General features: G+C 40.6%; 1 protein-coding gene across 1 annotated transcript in view; it reads left to right on the forward strand.

Annotated features, from left to right (window-relative positions):
• Nucleotides 1-17,619, forward strand: part of Dnah14 (dynein axonemal heavy chain 14) — a 322,248-nt gene that overhangs the window by 193,766 nt on the left and 110,863 nt on the right. The window contains 5 exon segments of the mRNA XM_029559013.1: nucleotides 2,622-2,759; nucleotides 3,461-3,628; nucleotides 4,791-4,961; nucleotides 8,785-8,952; nucleotides 10,036-10,128. Coding sequence (XP_029414873.1) covers nucleotides 2,622-2,759; nucleotides 3,461-3,628; nucleotides 4,791-4,961; nucleotides 8,785-8,952; nucleotides 10,036-10,128 — 738 coding nt within the window.

Consider the following 17,619-nt stretch of genomic DNA (forward strand, 5'->3'; position numbering starts at 1 on the left):
ATGGGGTTCTCTTTGTACTCCTCTAGAGGACTATTGGTATTTGGTGGGGATATGTTATTTTGGTTTTTCATGTTATTATTCTTTCTCTATGATTCTGACATGTGAATTTCTTTTGTAGTTTCTGATTCTTGTGTGAGACTCAGGCCTTCAAGTTTAGGTCTGCTTCTTTTTGTGAACTTTATGTGTCTTTGTGGTTTACTTTTTGGGCATGAAAAGCTGGTTCGTCTAAGCTTCCAGTTCTCTCTTTTGATTTTATGTTGGAGTGGCCGGGTTGATTTTGTCTTCAGGAGTTCCCAAAGAGGCCCAATTCCAGGGAGGGTCAAATGTTTTCAGGCTTTATCCTAAGGTCTGGATCCCTCCAGGAACGATTTTGGCCTCAGGAATTTGGGGTTTTGACTGGCCTAGGAGCCTGGCCCAGGAAAGATGCTGGTCTAGGGCCGTTGGTGGCCATGACACCAAGAGATGCAAAGGCAGATGGGGCGGGAAGAGGCCCCAGGGCCTCCTGGGGACTGCACTGAGGAGCTGGGTTGGTCTGGATGCAAAGGATCAGGAAGAGGAAAGGTCAACTCCAGCTTCCCAGAAAGAGGCTGGCGGGTGGTGCAGGCCCAGCGAAGCAGAGGGAGTTAAGAGTGGGGCCAGGCCCAGAAGCAGTGCTCCTGGGGCCCAGAGAAGGCACTATGTTGGTCTGAATGAAAAGGATCAGGAAGCCTTATTGGTTCCCCAGGTGTCTGGGGGCCCCAAGACAAGGAATGGGGCAGGGCCCAAGCTAAGAGGAGAGAAGGGAGGGGGAGATGGGAGGGTGAATGAGGTTGGGGGAGTCAAGGCAGGGAGGGTGCAATGGACTTACCCCAGAGTGAGGCCTGCAGGTAGGAGAGAGGCCTGAGGCGGGTCCTGCAGGCCCAGGGAAGCAGAGGGCTTTTTAAAATATTTTATTTATTATTTTTATTTTATGTGTCTGTGTGTATTGCCTGCATGTAGGCAAGTGCACCCGTGTCGTGCAATGCCTGCAGAGGGCAGAAGAGGCTGTCAGATCCCCTAGAACTGGGGTTACGGACAATTGTTAGCTGCCATGTGGGTGCTGGGATTCGAACCCGGGTCTTCTGCAAAAATAGTGTTCTTAACGGCTGAGCCATCTCTCCAACCCCTCTGTCAGCAATCCCTGGGTTGAAGTATACTCTATCAGTTATCAGAGTAGCTGTACCAGAATGGTTTGGGCTTTCAGCTTGATTGACTTCCATCCTTTCACTCTCAGTCTGAGTGTGTCAGTCTGGTGTGTTTCTAGGAGACAACAGATAGGTATCTTTGAATGCAACTGGCTGGTCTGCATTTTGGGATGGAAGGAGGGTGGGGATATTTCATCTTGCACTTTCAGTCCATCATCAAGGGAAGCCAGAGCCTGCATCTTTTAATTGGGAGAGTTGAAACCATTTACATATAGGGTTATTACTGAAAAATGTTTGATACCACCTTTTTTAGATACCCAAAGTGAGTGAAATGATATAGTATTTGTCTCTGTGCCTGACTTATCTTACTTAACATAATGTCTTCCAGATTCATTTATGCTGTTGCAAGTGTCAGGATTTCCTTCTTTTAAAAGACTTGATAGTATTTCACTTCATATATGCAGCATATTTTCTTTCTCTGCTCATCCACTGATGAACATTTAAATTGATTCTATACTTTTCTTCTGATAATAGTGCTATAAATTCAGATATTTTATATGATGATTTCATCTTTTGAATATGTGTGTATATGTGTATATAATATACATTCAATAATAGGATTGTTGGAACATGTTTTTCATAAGGTCCATGCTGACTTACATTCCCTCTAGCAGTTTATGAGAATTTCCTTTCTCTGAAGCCTCACAAGCATTATTTAACCTTTTTTGCTTGTTTCATCTTTTTGATGCTGGCTGTTCTAGCTCAGCTTCATTATGGTTTTTATTTGAATTTCCCTGATAGTGATTAATTGGATTATTTGTAGTAGGGGTGCTATTGAGGCATTCGAGTTTCTTATGTATGCTGGAAATTAACCCTATGCCAGAGTCTGTTCACTCTGATGACTACTTTGCTATGCAGAAACTTCATACAATCCTACTTGTCTGTTTTAGTCTTTGTCACTGACATTTGAACTTCCTTGCACAGATCAGTATCATGATGTATCCCCCATGCTTTCTCCTAGTAATTTCATATTTTGAAGTGATTGCTATTTTTCTTAATGAGCTATTTCCTGGTACCATTTAGAAAACCTGCTAGTAGTAGTTTATCTTGAAGCTACACTTTCTAATGTGTTTCTTGTAAGAACTAAATTTTGGCTGGGTGTGGTGGCACACACGTCTTTAATCTCAGCACTCAGGAGGCAGAGGCAGGAGGATCTCTGAGATCAAGGCCAGTCTGATTTACACAGTGAGTTTTGGGCCAGCTGGGGCTAAAGGACACCCTGTCTCAATAAATAAATAACTATTACTAAATCAAAATAACATTTCTGTTACTATGCAATTTTTGTAATAAATTGTAATAAATATTTTCCCAAATTCTTCTGTTTGGGACAGGGAAGTAGTTACACATTTCACTTCCTACAGATGTATTTATTGACTCTTTTTAAAACTCTTCCTACAGAATGTTCAAGATCTTTCTGTAGTAGCATCCAGTGCTTTTGCAGCCAGTGGGAATGCGATTAGTCCACGTCTCCTCAAACATTTTTCCATACTGGTATTGCCTCATCCTCCACAAAGTGTCTTATGTACTATTTTTCAGGTAATACGTCTAGCCTGTCCTTCCTCCCCCTTCTCTCCCTGTACTGGAGATAGAACCCAGGGCCTCACAAATGCTAGGCACATTTAGATGACTCACATCTAGCTCATTTGCTTTTTTTTTTTAAAGAATATAACATAAGGATAAATATAAGAACTTAAAACTTTTTTTAAAAAATTTTCTTGTGATGGATTTTATTCCCCCATATTTTCTGTCCTATTATTATTACTTTCTCAATATTGAAATTGCAATTTAGTATGCATAAGAAACACATGTGATATGTGTTTAAAATAAAAACCTCAGGGCTGGAGAGAAGGCACAGTGGTTAAGAGCACTGGCTGCTCTTGCAGAGGACCCGGGTTCAGTTCCCAGCACCTACATTGCGTTAACAACTGTATGTAACTCCAGTTCCAGGGAAGCCAATGCCCTCTTCTGGCCTCTGTGGGCATTACATGAAATATATGTACTCACATGCATACAGGCAAAACACTCATACACATAAAATAAAAAAAAATAAATTTAAATACAAATAACAGGACTTTGTACTAAATCCATCACCATGTTTTAAGGAGATTTTGATTAGTAATATTTTTAATGATTACATTACCCCTCCATTTTGATACACAAGGTTGCTTCTTAGTAGGTATTAGCCAGAAAGTCAACATTTAAATTTTTTAACTAAATTATAAAACTTCTTTTTGAAGGCTCATTTGGGAATGTTTTTCTCCATCCATAATTTCATAGCTGATGTTCAGAAATGTAGAGATCAGATTGTGTCTTGATCCCTGGCTTTATACTATCAAGTACGTAAGAGTATGTTACCAACTCCAACAAAATGCCACTATATGTTTAATCCTCGAGACGTGTTTAAGGTTTGTTTCAAAATTACTTCTCTAGCTTATTTTTAACATTTAAATTGAGATGTACTTTTGCTGCATTCTCTCTGCCTCCCTCCTCCCCCCTCCCTTCCTCTGTTGGTGCTGTGAACATTAAATTGTTAGAAGGTGTAAAAAGTAAAATTCACATTAGCCGCTTGCACTATGAGTGAATTGAAAAGAATTGTTCAAATAATGTGAAGCATAGAACTAAGTGATGGAGCCTCGAAGTCTGATGGAATATAGGCTAGAATCCCCAGTGGCGGGGGTGGGGAGAGTTGTGACAAGGTTATAGTGGATACTTTGGTTTTGCTTCATTTTGGAAATTTTTCTGTGACTATGAGGAAGTGGAGGTATGCATGCATTTCATAAACATGTTTACATTTTCAAGGATTTTTGTTAACAGTGTTGGCTCAGTCTTCATCCTTGATTAAATAATTTTCAAAATTGCAATGCTAAGCAAAACCATTCTTAAATATATCTTTCTCTTCTTGCTGTAGAACTTTGGCCCTAATTTATACAAAGGCTCTTAATCCAAACTTAGAACATTAAACACACCACCATTAAGAAGGGCCTCACAACCAAGCATGGTGGTACACGTTTTGATCCCTGTACTCTGGAGGTTGAGGCAGGTGGATCTCTGTGAGTTCCAGGCCAGCCAGGGCTACAGGGAGACGCTATCTCGATTGAATGATGAATGAATGATGATTGATGGATGGATGGATGGATGGATGGATGGATGGATGGATGAATGGATGATGGATGGGGATGGATGGATGCATGGATGGATGGATGGATGCATGGATGGATGGATGGATGCATGGATAGATGGATGGTAGATAAATAGCAAAAAGTGCCTAACGGTCTCCTGCGCTGGAAACAGAGGCCAGACTGTGTGGTTTCTCATCCAAGCAAGCCGCTCTTAGATAGAGACGGGAAGCTGACAAATCCTCCCACTGGGCATCATTCTGTGCCAGTTTTCCTTGGCTTCAGCTTGCCCATCCTATCTAAATTTAGATTTTCACTTACAAAAATTGATGACTGTTACCTTGGATAATTGCTTCTATTTTTATAGAATGAAAACCTGCAAAACTTGAGCCTTTATTTCACACACTGTCCTGCTAACATTTGAAAAATGGTTTTTTTTAATCCTCCATAGCTTCTCCTAGGATTGATGCAAGCTGACAAGACGATCATCAACTGTAGAGAGTCAGTTGCTCTTCTCTTGGTTCATGAAGCCATCAGAGTGTTTCACAATCGCTTAATTGAGTCCACTGAGAAAAGCCTTTTTTATCAAGTGCTTTCAAAGGAACTCCAGAACTATTTTCAGGTACAGTCTTAAAATATTTCAAATGTAGTCTTGAACAGAAATATCAATTTATAAAAGTCCTCAAATATCTCTGTAATAATAATGAAGACAACTTTATCTTATTAACTGTTACTTTTCACCTGCAAATCTATTGCAACATGATTGAGATGATCCTGTCTTGATCCTTTGTTCATCCTTCCGGCCTCTCAGGAACCTCAAACCTGAAAACCTGCAAAGCCCAAGACTCCTCATCTTTCTCCATCCCTTTGACCTTTAGTTTCCTCGCTGTCTTTTAATGCAGGTCACAAAGAAGTGGATTTGAATAAACTGATTCTCCTAAGGCTTGTGGCTCAGTTGGCAGTGAGTTGGCTCAGTCTCCTGCATCTTCCTTAGAGGCCTGAGGAGAATGTTCTCCTCCAAGTGTAACTCTGCTGTTTTCTCCCCCCGGGGCAGTGTTACCTCCTCATAGCACTGAAGAAGTGTAGCACATTTAAAGACAAAAACCGTACTTGATAAGAGTAAAGCATAGTTCTAAAATACAGACTTCATCTATGGCAATCTAGCTACACAAACATGCACATAAACAGCATAGAACATACATACATAGATGTAAATCTTTGTATGTGAATCTATAAATGTATATATGTGTCTTTTTATATAATCTTAAATTCATCAAGATTTTTAAAAATTCTTTATAGACATTCCCAACAGTATATTCTCTTCATTCAAATTTTCTGCTCTTCAGCCCAGACTCAACCTGATGTCATTACTCACACTAACCCCTATGACTTCTATCTTTCAATCTTTTCAAAAGTCCAATAAACTAATATTGCCATTTAGGACCAAACATGATTCCCTCTTCATCTACTGCTCCGCCTCACCTGTCTGGAATCATCTTAAGGCTTTTCCGGGCGTGCAAGTCTTCTTTTGCCTCCCCAGGGCTGCTGTTGAGTCGTGCCTCAGAGTTACCACTGCCGTCATCTTCCTTACTTGGGCACTAGCGTCTCTAGTGTGCTGTTCTCTTGTTCTTAGTTTTCTTTCCTGACAGCCTGAGGCTTTGAATATAAAGATCATAAACTCAGCATCTGCCCAAGTTCAAAGCCCAGGTCCTCCCTTCGTGAACTGTATACCTTGGTCTTGGTTCCCTCACCTCTAAAGAAAGAGCAGTGTAGCCAGAGAGATGGCTCAGCGGTCAGGAGCACTGGCTGCTCTCACAGAGGACCTGGGTTCAAATCCCAGCACCCACATGGCAGCTGACAACCGACCCTAACTCCAGTACCAGGGGATCCGATGCCCTCTTCTGACCTCCACAGGCATTGCATGACATGAGCATACCTACCTACTACATACAGGCAATACACTCATACACATAAAATAAAAATAATAAATTTTTAAAAATAAAATAAGAGTAGCGATTACTTACCTCATAGGACTGTGGTAATAACCGGAAGCACTGATGTAGATAAAATATTTACAACCGTTTCTGATATAAATATAAGCTGTTATATTAATGAAAATACTAAATCTTGTATCCACATTTTAAATACATGCAAGCAGTTTAGTGAAAATAAACTTTAGAGGAAGAGCTTGGTTTGCCTTGTACATCTCTGTCACATGCAGAATGGTAGAAACTATTCCAATGTGTGTTCATCGTGCCCTCTCTACCATCAAGATGCCCTGCCCTACTGTGGGCATGCTAGAAATCAAACATGCCACCCTCTATTCCCACCACAACACAGCATGTTCTCCACTGCCCCTGCCTGTATACCTGCAGGTCCTCTCCCAGGGCTTACTCCTGGCCATTGCTCAAGACTGACAGTCATGCAGGTTACACTAAGTGAAATAATAGGGGCACAGAAGACTGTTCCTAGTATGGTCAAAGCCTAAAGAAATCCAACTCAAAAAATCAGAGACTCTGGGGATGAGAGGAATGGAAAGATGGCAGTCAGAGGGTGGAGAGCCTCAGTTAAACAGAAAGAATGGAGTCTCTTAGAACTATTAAACATAATGGGTATTTGAGATGATACATATGTTGGCTTTATTTAGCTCTTATTTTACATTGTATTCATAAGTCATAAAATGACTGTAAATGTTTGCAATTATAATTGTCATTTTGCAATATGGATAAAATTTTGAGTCAGCTCATGCTTTCTAACTTTTGGTAACCTTATCTGACCAATGCCAGCTTCTTTCCAGATGGTGAGTCTTCTTCATTTGTCTTTAAGATGATGGGATTTTCTTAGCACAGAACTTACTGTAATTGTCTTATCTCCTTCCAACCTACAAGTTCCCTGGGAACAGAATCATAGATTTTCATCTCTTTGTAAATCTCTGGAATTCACTCTGCAAGTGTTCAACAAGTATGTCTAGGCTGAATGAATAAAGAGTGAATCAGAGTGGTAGGGGGAGGTTGGCTCGGCAGACAAAACACTTGTCATGTAAGCCTGATGACCTGAGTTTGATCCCCCAAAACCTACATAAAATTGGAAGGACAGAACCAACTCCACAGTTATCCTCTGACCTCTACATGCATGTCACCCCTAAACAATAATAATAAATAATTTTTAAGAGAAGAGATACATACTTTACTAAAATAATAAGCAGAAGAGAGCCTATTGCTTACTGTCCTAGAAGAAGCTCCTAAACTCCATATATGTGCCACCCATCATTCAGTTCTCATATTTTGTCATACTGAGGAATAGATACAGAGGCAATATAAAATGAAGAATCAAATTTATGGGAATCAGGTTTTCCTTAGCAAGGATCAGCCCTGTGGACAGAAAAAGCAGCTGTAATGCCCCAAATTAAAGACCATATTACCATATTAACCAAACTTTACTTAAGAATACAGTGTTGTAAATTACTATGAGAATCATCATATTAATTAGTTGCTTGGCTTTTTCAGAAAATACAACTTTAATAATAGGTAATCGTTGCATCAGGTACTGTTTCAGGAACTTTACACATCAGTTCTCATTTTAATCTGCATTCCTAACACCTCTATGATATAGGCCCTGATATTATCCTCCTTTGACAAATGATACCAGCAGAGGAGCATTACACAGGGTTACATGGCTGGTTAAGGCATGGCATCATTATTCATCAGATGTCTGATGTCATACAGTCTTTTAGCCATCAGGCTGTGTCACCCCCTCAACCTTCATTTGCTGAGCAAATGCCTTCTGAATGCCTATCAGGATTTCTGATGCCAGATATCAAGTGAGGTAAGTCCTACAAAGGACCAGTGTGGCACTGCCTGCCGTTGCCTTTAACCCAGCAGGTGCCAGACATCTGACAAGATCTTTGATAACCGGTGTATACACACTGAAGTGGAGCAACGAAGTGAAGAGTCTTCACTTTACCTGGTTTTTGAGGAGAAGGAAAAGGTCAGGCCATCAAAGAGGAGATAGCTCTTGACTTTGGTATGAAGGTTAAGCAAAAGATTGCAGAGTGGACCGGGAAAGCAAGTGTGGAGACTCACAGGACTGATGTTCCACCACAGCATTCTTAGCCGACAGCCTAGAGACCCTCTAGAGTTCTGAGACGTAACTGTAACTGTGCTTCAGTTTACTTGGCTTGCTTTGTACCCCTTGTATTTTATTATAAGCATTTTAAACATTGCCCACAGGCTCCATGGCCAGAAGTCCTCCTCTTGCTCCCCCTACACACACACACACACACACACACACACACACAACTAGGTTAAGAACCTGAATCCTAGGATCTACTCTTCCAGAAGCTTCTGTGACAAGTAGATTAGACCAAGTAACAGATAGGATCGCATTGTAATGACAATGTTATTTGAATATCATTGAATGGTAATTGAATTCTTCTCTTCCAATAGATTCATTGGAGTCATGAAAACCTGATGAATGATCCAACGTTATTTGTGGACTTTCTGGATTTAAATAAGCCTCACAGAAAAAAGCTCTATCAGAACACCAATGACTATGATAAGCTTCTCAGTATACTTGAGGAATTCCAAATGAAGTTGAGGTCAACATCTCTGGAGGTAAAGACACACATTATATAGAAAGCTGAGGAGTGCCAGACATGTATATGTTTATTTATGTGCACACAAATGCATACATAGCAAACATTTTAAAGTGTGTGTGTGTGTGTGTGTGTGTGTGTGTGTGTGTGTGTGTCTGTATGCATAAGATGAGGAGGAGCGTTTCCCCAGATTTCAAAATAGACCACTAGAGATACAGTTGTTTGTATTTTTCTCCTTACCTTGTCTCAATGGTATGTAATCTTAAAACAAGGTATGGTAGGGTGTGTGGGGTGTGACTTTAATCCCAACTCTTGGGAGGCAGAGACAGGCAGATCTCTGTGAGTTCAAGACCAGCCTGGTCTACATAGCAAGTTCCAGGCCAGCCAGAACTATATAGTGAGACCCTGGAGAGGGAGGCAGGGAGAGCCAGAGAGGAAGGAAGAGGGACAGAGAGAGAACACAACTGAGGTCATAGGAAGTTGAATGACAACAGTTAATGAAATTAAGGAATGCAGGAGAGGTGCTAGAAAGATGAGTCACACTTGCCATTCTTCCAGAGGACCAGGGTTCAAGTCCTAGCACCCATAAGGCAGCTAACAACCATCTGTTAACATCACTGTACACACACGGGGCACTTACATATATGTAGGCAAAACACTCATACACATAGAATAAAAAGAAATGCAAGAGAATAGAACAGCAGGGTCCAGAGCGCACACAGTGTCCTGGCTGCTTTGATCCCTCCCATTGCTGTTCCTGTCAGAGATGTGCTGAAACAAAGACTCCAGTGAATTTGTGAATACCATGAATAATTTGCTAAGTCACTTCCTCCCACCTGCCAATACAGGGCAGTAGAAGAGCAAATCAATACCATTAATCCACTCTTCAGCCTGCTCCCTCAACCCTGTGACTGTCCACCTCAGTTCACCGGAATGTTAGCAGAGGACAGATCTCACTGTGAGCAGCTTGGTTTTCCCTGAATGCTGTCATCCATGAGCGACTAGAGTCGTTCCCCTTCCTGTGTCCTTGTGTGTAGACCCATAGTGCACACTTGGTTTTTCGCTCCTGTAATTAGCTTATCTGCTGCATTTCTCCCACTAGATGTCTCATTCCATTGTGTTCTTCAAGGAGGCTGTGGAACACATTACCAGAGCAACAAGGGTTCTTCGACAGCCAGGGACTCACATGTTGCTGGTAGGAATTTACATTTTTCAAGGGTTTTTAAAGTTTTCAGAATAGAAATTCAGGAGCTCCAGTAAAATGTACATAGAGAAGCTTTATTCATCTATGCCTTTTGAAAAAAAATCACAAGGGGTTGGAGAGATGGCTCAGCAATTAAGAGCACTGACTGCTCTTGCAGAGGACCTGGGCTCTATTCCCAACACCCACATGGCAGCTATGAACCATCCTTAACTCCAGTTCCAGGGGAATCCGAAGCCCTCTTCTGACCTCCACAGCATTGCACAACATGGGTACACTCACATACATGCAGAACTGGATCTTTGTCTTTACTGGTTTGCAGAAGAAATTTACTAGCATATGAATGTTTCTTGTTTGGGGAAGGCACTTGATATGACTAAAACAGATGGATTTGGCACCACCTCTAAGGTGTCCTAGCATCAACAGAGTGTCTGAACAGGTGGGTCCCAGCTTCAAAAATACACTAGCATGGGGTTGGAGAAATGGCTCAGCAGTTAAGATCATCACTCTTTTAGAGGACCTAGGTTTAAGTCCCAGCACCCACATGATGGCTAGCAACCATCTGTAACTCCAGTTCTAGGGATCTGACACCCTCTTCTGACCTTTGCAGGCCCTGCACAACACGGGTGCACTTACACACATGCAGGCAGTACACTCATATGCATAAAAAAAAAAAGTTGTTCTCTGACCTCCACACGATCCCATATGACAAACACACATACAATAAATAAAAAATGTAATAAAGATTAAAATTTTTTAAAAAAATCAATACTAGATAGTCCCAGCATCTATCTGGCATGGAAGTCAGTTGTCAGCACTGAAAGAAGCACATTTTTAAAAAATACACTAGCTTGAACATTGATTTAGAAATATGAACCATTGTGTAAACCTTCTCTCTAATGAGAATTAAATAGGAGCTAAATTACTGAAAAAAACAAATGTTTGTGTTACGGGAATTTAGCATGCTGAGACAAGGCCTGGAGGTGGAGTGAAGAATCATGGTTTATTCCTGCTGGTACGGACTCAGGGGAATCATCTCCAAAGCCTGAGCCCCCATCCACAGTTTCTTACATTTATAGGCTATTCAGGGTCATTTCAGACCTCTCCAGTTTTGGGTGGGTTAAAATCTCTAGTCTGTGTGACCAAGGGTCATGCACGGGGGGTGGGGTGGGGGAGCCTCTAGCCTACATGACTGAGGGTCACGTGCTGGAGTCACTAGCCTATATGACTGGGGCTGTGTGTGGGAGTCTCTAGCAGTAAGGCCAAAATGACCCTTCCACAGTTTCCAAATTGTGCTCTTGCAGTTTTTATTTCTCCACTGGCTCTGGTTTTCTTACCTCATTTGGAATAGAGAAAAGGCTGTGGAAAGCTAAATAAAATCCACAATACTGGGCCAGCAAGATGGCTCAGCGGATAGAAGTGCTTGCTGCCAAGCCTGACAACCTGAGTTCAATCCATTGAAACCCACATGGTGGAAAAAAAGAACCAATTCCTACAAGTTGTCCTCTGACTTCTACTCAGGCTGTGGCTTGCACACACATACACACACAATAAGTAAATAAATGTCATTTAATAACTTTTAAAATCCACAATATTTAGCAAATTATATAAACGTATTTATCACTATTTATATTTCATTTATAATAATGCCCCATATACCTAAAGCAATACTTAGAAGGAAACCTATAGCTCTAAGTACCTATACTTAAAAAAAGACTTCAAATTAATAACCTAAACTTCTACCTCAAAAAACTGCAAAAAATGAAAGATTCTCAAACCCACAGCAAGCAAAATGATGGAAATAATAAGGACAACAGGAAAATAGTCAATGATTTCAGTGAACCTGAGCTAAATTAAGAAAACAGAAGAGATGCACACTATTAAAATCAGTAATTAGAGGTTACCAATATCAGTACTGTCATTACAGAAATAGGATCATAAGGAACCGGTACAGACAACTGTGTAAATGAAATTGACCCCTGCCTAGACAGACAGTGCCTTAGTTTCTTTTCCTATTGTTGTGATAAAATTCTCTGAGAAAAGCAACTTCAGGGAGAAAGTGTTTATCTTGGCTCACAGTTCAAGGTACATTCCGTCATGGTGGGGAAGTCGGGGCAGCAGGAGCTTAAAGCAGCTGGTCATTGTCATACCCAGAAGCAGACAAAGAGCAGAGAATGCATGCTGCTCCTCGGTTCCCTTTATTTATACAGTCTGGGATCCCAGTCACGGAATGGTCTGTCCACAATAAAAATGGATCTGCACTCATCAGTAAATGTAATCAAGACAATAACCCACAAGCATGTCCGGAGGAATATCACCCATGTAACTCTAGATCCTGTCAAGTTGACAATTAACACTAATCATCACAGACACTAACTGCTGAAACTGAAGAATTAGAAGGTCTTAGTGACTCTGTAACAAATAAAGAGATTGAATTAGAAATTCTAAAACTTCCCACAAGGAAAACCTCAGAATCAAATGGCTTCACTGGAGATGTCTACCAAACATTTAAGAATAATTTACACCAACCATTCCAGATTAATTTTGCTCATGATTGTGGCTTCAGAAGGGCTCACACAGAGTGCTACCAATATCCTGTCCTGGTTAAGGACCCTTGGCTGTGTCACAATATGGCAGAGAAGCAGCAGAAAAGGAAATGGCCGTGGACAGAAGAGTCATGTGTGTACAGGTGAAAGGAAGAGGTTTAGGGAAGGACCGGTTCTCTAACACCTGTTTTGCTGAACTTCAGGAAAGGAACTTTCTCTTAAAGACCACATCCTCTCCTGTAGTTACACCACTTAAAAGTTCCAGCACCTTTCAGCACCACACTGTGGACCAAGCTCTCAGCAACTAAACTTCTAAGAGACCCTCCACACCCAAGCCAGAGCTGACATCATAATAAAATTTAGTGGTTAAGAGCCTTGGCTGCTCTTGAAGAGGACCCAAGTTCAGTTCCCAGCACCCATACGGCAGATAACAACAGTTAGTAACTACAGGGGATCCGATGCTCTCCTTTGGCCTCCATGGGCATTGCGAAACACGGGTGCACTTACAGACATGCAGGCAAAACATTCATATACATTAAGGAATAAAATAATGCCAGGCGTGGTGGCGCACACCTTTAATCCCGGCACTCGGGAGGCAGAGGCAGGCGGATCTCTGTGAGTTCAAGGGCAGCCTGGTCTACATAGTGAGTTCCAGGACAGCTGGGGCTACAGGGAGACCCAGTCTCAAAAAGACAAAAAAAAAAAAAAAAGAATAAAATAACAAAGTGTTTTAAAAATAAAATTTGAAAAAAAAAAAAAAACTACAGACCTATATCTCTTAGGAGTATAGTTATTAAAAACTCTGAACACACCCTCCTGGAACAGGGACCTCTGGCTGACTAGATTTACCAGAAGGGCAGACAGGGGGAATGGATGAGGGTGCTGACAACACAGTGGACAGTGACAGAGATGGCAGAGTATGGAGCCTCTAGTGGGAGAGGAAATCTGTCTATCTGACGAGTTTGTATTCATGCTCAGATGCCGAGGAGCTCAGAATGTGGGCGACTGTGACCAGTGATAGTCATGCATATAGAGATTAGAAATGCATGTGAAAACATCTCAATGTCAATTGCTTTGGAATGAATTCTTCTGTATGAAAAAAAAAAAAGGTGTGCTGTAAAGTATTCCTTGAGAAATGTTTATAATTCTATGAGAATGTAAATAGTTTCACAGTAATTGTTTTCCAGTTAGAATATTCTAACTTAATTGCAGCACAGTCTCTTTAATTTCTTGTTCATTAATTTTTAACTAACTTCATAAAAGAATAAGAATAAAAAAAATATGGTTTATTTTAGAAAAAGTTACCAAAAAAAAAACTCTGAACACAACAGCAAACCAAAACTAGCAACATATAATAAGTATTTTATACCATGCATGTGAGATTTACCCCAGGAATGCATGTTTGGTTTAAATCCAAAAATCCATGAATGTAATATATTGTATTAATAAAATTGAGAGCAAAAATCTCAAGATGCAAAAAATATGGATTTTTTTAAAAATTCAATATTTATGATTTTTTTTTAACTTGCCTCAAAAATGAATAGAAGGGAACTTTGTCAACCTAGTAAAATGTATCTGTGAAAATCTTAAAATTAATGTTGGGATACAGAGAGTCAGTTTTCTTCCAGTGACCCCTGGCAGGTAGACCACACTCCAGAGGGTGGCCATAAATCCAAGAGTATCTGAGCAACACAAATTGGATTCCATGGGTTTAAAAAAGAAAGGACATGAAGCGGGGTGGGTAGGAGGCGGGGGTGATTCTGGGAGGACTTGAGGTGAATATTATCAAAATGAAGTGTATGAAATTTTCAAAGAACTGGTAAAAATATTATTTTTAGAAACTCTTACAGCTAACCCCCTGCTTAATAGTGAAAGACTACATATTCTGCACCTAACATTGAGAACAAAGCAAGGGTGTCCCATCTCCCAACTTCTGTTCAATGTTGTAATAAGGATTCTAGTCAGAGAGTAGGCAATAAATGGGGGAGAGGTGCTCAGAGTGGAAAAAAAAGGTGTAAAATTCACAATTCTATGATAGTCAAACAATATTAAAAATAAAGATACCTCACAAAAGTATGTGAAAAGATTCTCGGTGTCAGGTCTCACTTAGGGAACCAACATGTGATACCAGTACACGAGGATTAAAGTAACCAGTGCCCAAAGAACAGATGATAGCACTGCTGGCATGGGACAGACCAACAGAAACACTGCTCCCTGGTGATGGGAACAGACAATGACAGTCATTGTAGCAGTTTCTCATACACCTAAACATAGTCTGGGCATATGATCCAGCAAGCATACCCCATATTTACTGAACTGGTTTGAAAATTTACACCCACACAAAATCCTGCACATGAATGACTAAAGCAGCCTTATTCATAATGGCCAAAAACTGAAAGTCACCAAAACAGACTTCAACGAGCACATAAAATAAGTAAATGGTAATCTCTACAATGAAATATTACTCAGCTTTAAAAAAAAATTGAGGATTGGGGAGATGGTTGGGTCAATAGAGTGCTTGCAATCTAAGTATGAGACCCTAAGTTTGATCCCCAGCACCCATGTAAAAGGCTGAACATGGCGGCATACACTTGTGATCCCAGTGCTGGGGAGGTACAGAAAAGAGGATCCCTGGGCCTTGCTGGCTAGCCAGCCTATCCTCATCAGCAAGCCTCATGTCCCCAGTAAAAGACCCTGTCTCCAAAAACAAGGTGGACAGCTCCTGAGGAAAAGCATGTGAGCTTGGCCTCCGGCCTCTGCAAACATGTACCCACACATTCACCTGTACCTGCACATTCCTGTGCAGCCACAACACATGCACGCACATCCATTCTTACCGATATGAGCTGGTAAGCTGGAAAGACCTGGGTGAAATATAAAGGCATACTGCTAAGAGAAATTAAGGTAAATCTGGAAAAATATATACTTACATGACTCTAATTATGGCATTCTGAAAAAAGTACAAAACTATGGGACTAGGTAAACTATAGTTTGAAGAAAATATTTTCAATTCATATATCTTATAAAAAGGTTAGTATCCAAAATATATAAACTCACAAAATTCAGCAAAATAAAAATAACAGCACAATTTTTAAATGGACAAATCACCTGAATACATATTTAGAGACACTAAAATTCATAAAAAATAGCCAAGTATATGAAAATTGCCCAACATCATTAAACAGAGATGAAAAACAAGCCCTCAATGAGATATAGCCTGATACCTGTTAGAAAGGCTGTTATACAAAGAAAATCAATCCCCACCTGGGAAAGCAGAGGCAGGCGGACCTCTGTGAGATTGAGGCCAGCCTGGCCCATTAGTGACTTCCAGGTGAGCTGGTGTCCCAGCCTCCGGGACTTTCAACGGGGTACCTGGAGTGAGGACTGGGGATTGAATGGGGCAAGAGACACAGAGAATGGAGACAAGACAGTGGTCTGATCAAGTCTTGTTTATTGAACCTCTGCACAAAGCCTTTATAGGGAAGCAGAGGGCGGAAGAAGCTGGGCGGGTAAGTTCCGCTGTTTACCGGACGTTCGGCAGCCAGACCACGAGGCAGGATGTTTTTACAGGATGAGGAAATTTACAAGGTTGAGGCAGAAAAACATGTTTTTCACAAAGTCATCGGCTTCTCTTAAAAGGAAGTCAGAGGCTGAAGCTGTAAACAGCTTGCTTTACAGATAATAGTTACTATTTCTGGGTAGGGGGCCCACAGCTCCCTGCAGGCTGGGACTAAGGAGACCCTATTAAAAAAAAAAGTTTTTGTAAAGAAAAGCAAACTAAACCACAGCCAAATGAAATAAGAGCTGTTGAGGATATGTAGAAATGGAAATAAGTGTAATCATTGTATGCTGTTGGTTGAAATGTAGGTTGGTATATTGTTTGTGGAAAACAGTACAGAAGTTCCTAAATAAAAATTGAGCTCCGGGAAGCCCCTGAAATCTGTCTTGTGTATACATACCGCAATCTAGTGTGTGGACTATATTTTACAATCATGCCTGGTATACTAGAAATGCACTGAAACAGTTTGTAGATACTCTTGCTACAAAAAGAAGGAAGGAGGGTGGGAACCATGTGACATGTTGGGTATGTTAATTTGCCTGACTCTAGTAATCACATCAGTATATGTGCTGTACATGGTAAACTTAGCAAAAGAAGGAATTGAATTTTAATTTTAATGAATTTGGACCATTATAGAGATTCACCTTTGGGGGGGGGGGACTGAAACTAGTAGGACTACTCATGGTTGTAAGAGATTGGTCAGAAAGAGAGAAGGTCCAGCACAGGGTTTGAATACGGTGAAAATTCTGTTTGATGCCTATACCCATGAACACATTACACTATATATTTGTCAAAACCCATACAACTCCACAGCCAAAGACTGAGCCTTAGTGTTTGCCATTTTTTTCTTTTTGAAGCAGAGTCTCATGTATCCCAGACTAACCTTGAACTCTCTGTATATCCTAAATTGACCTTGAATTTCTGATCCTCCTGCCTCTACCTCCTGTACACTGGGAATACAAGGGTGTGCCACGGAGCCCTGTTTTATATGATGCTGGAGATCCACCCAGGGTTTTGTGCATCCCAGATAAGCACTTCACAAACAACTATGTCTTCAGCCCAGTGTTAGCAAACTTTCCCATAATTGCCAAAGAGCAATTCCTTATAGCTTAAAATAAATGCCTGTCTAGTTTACTAGAAATGAAGCATCAGATATTGATGGTAACATAGTACTGGTTTGTAAGTCTATTTGAACTGTTTTTGCAGATGACCAGTAAAATAAAATTTCCTACCTTTTAAGAGACTATGAAGACATTAAATGTAGGTGAATGTTTTATAATCTAAAATATGTTGACTTAAGATTGTAGCACCAAGGGAAAAGTACGTATGAAAGGGTTCCCAAAAAATACATAAGAATCACCTCCTTTGATTTTTTTTTTT

This window comes from Nannospalax galili, unplaced genomic scaffold, assembly GCF_000622305.1.
Source record: "Nannospalax galili isolate Female #2095 unplaced genomic scaffold, S.galili_v1.0 scaffold368, whole genome shotgun sequence".
NCBI classification, from domain to species: domain Eukaryota; kingdom Metazoa; phylum Chordata; class Mammalia; order Rodentia; family Spalacidae; genus Nannospalax; species Nannospalax galili.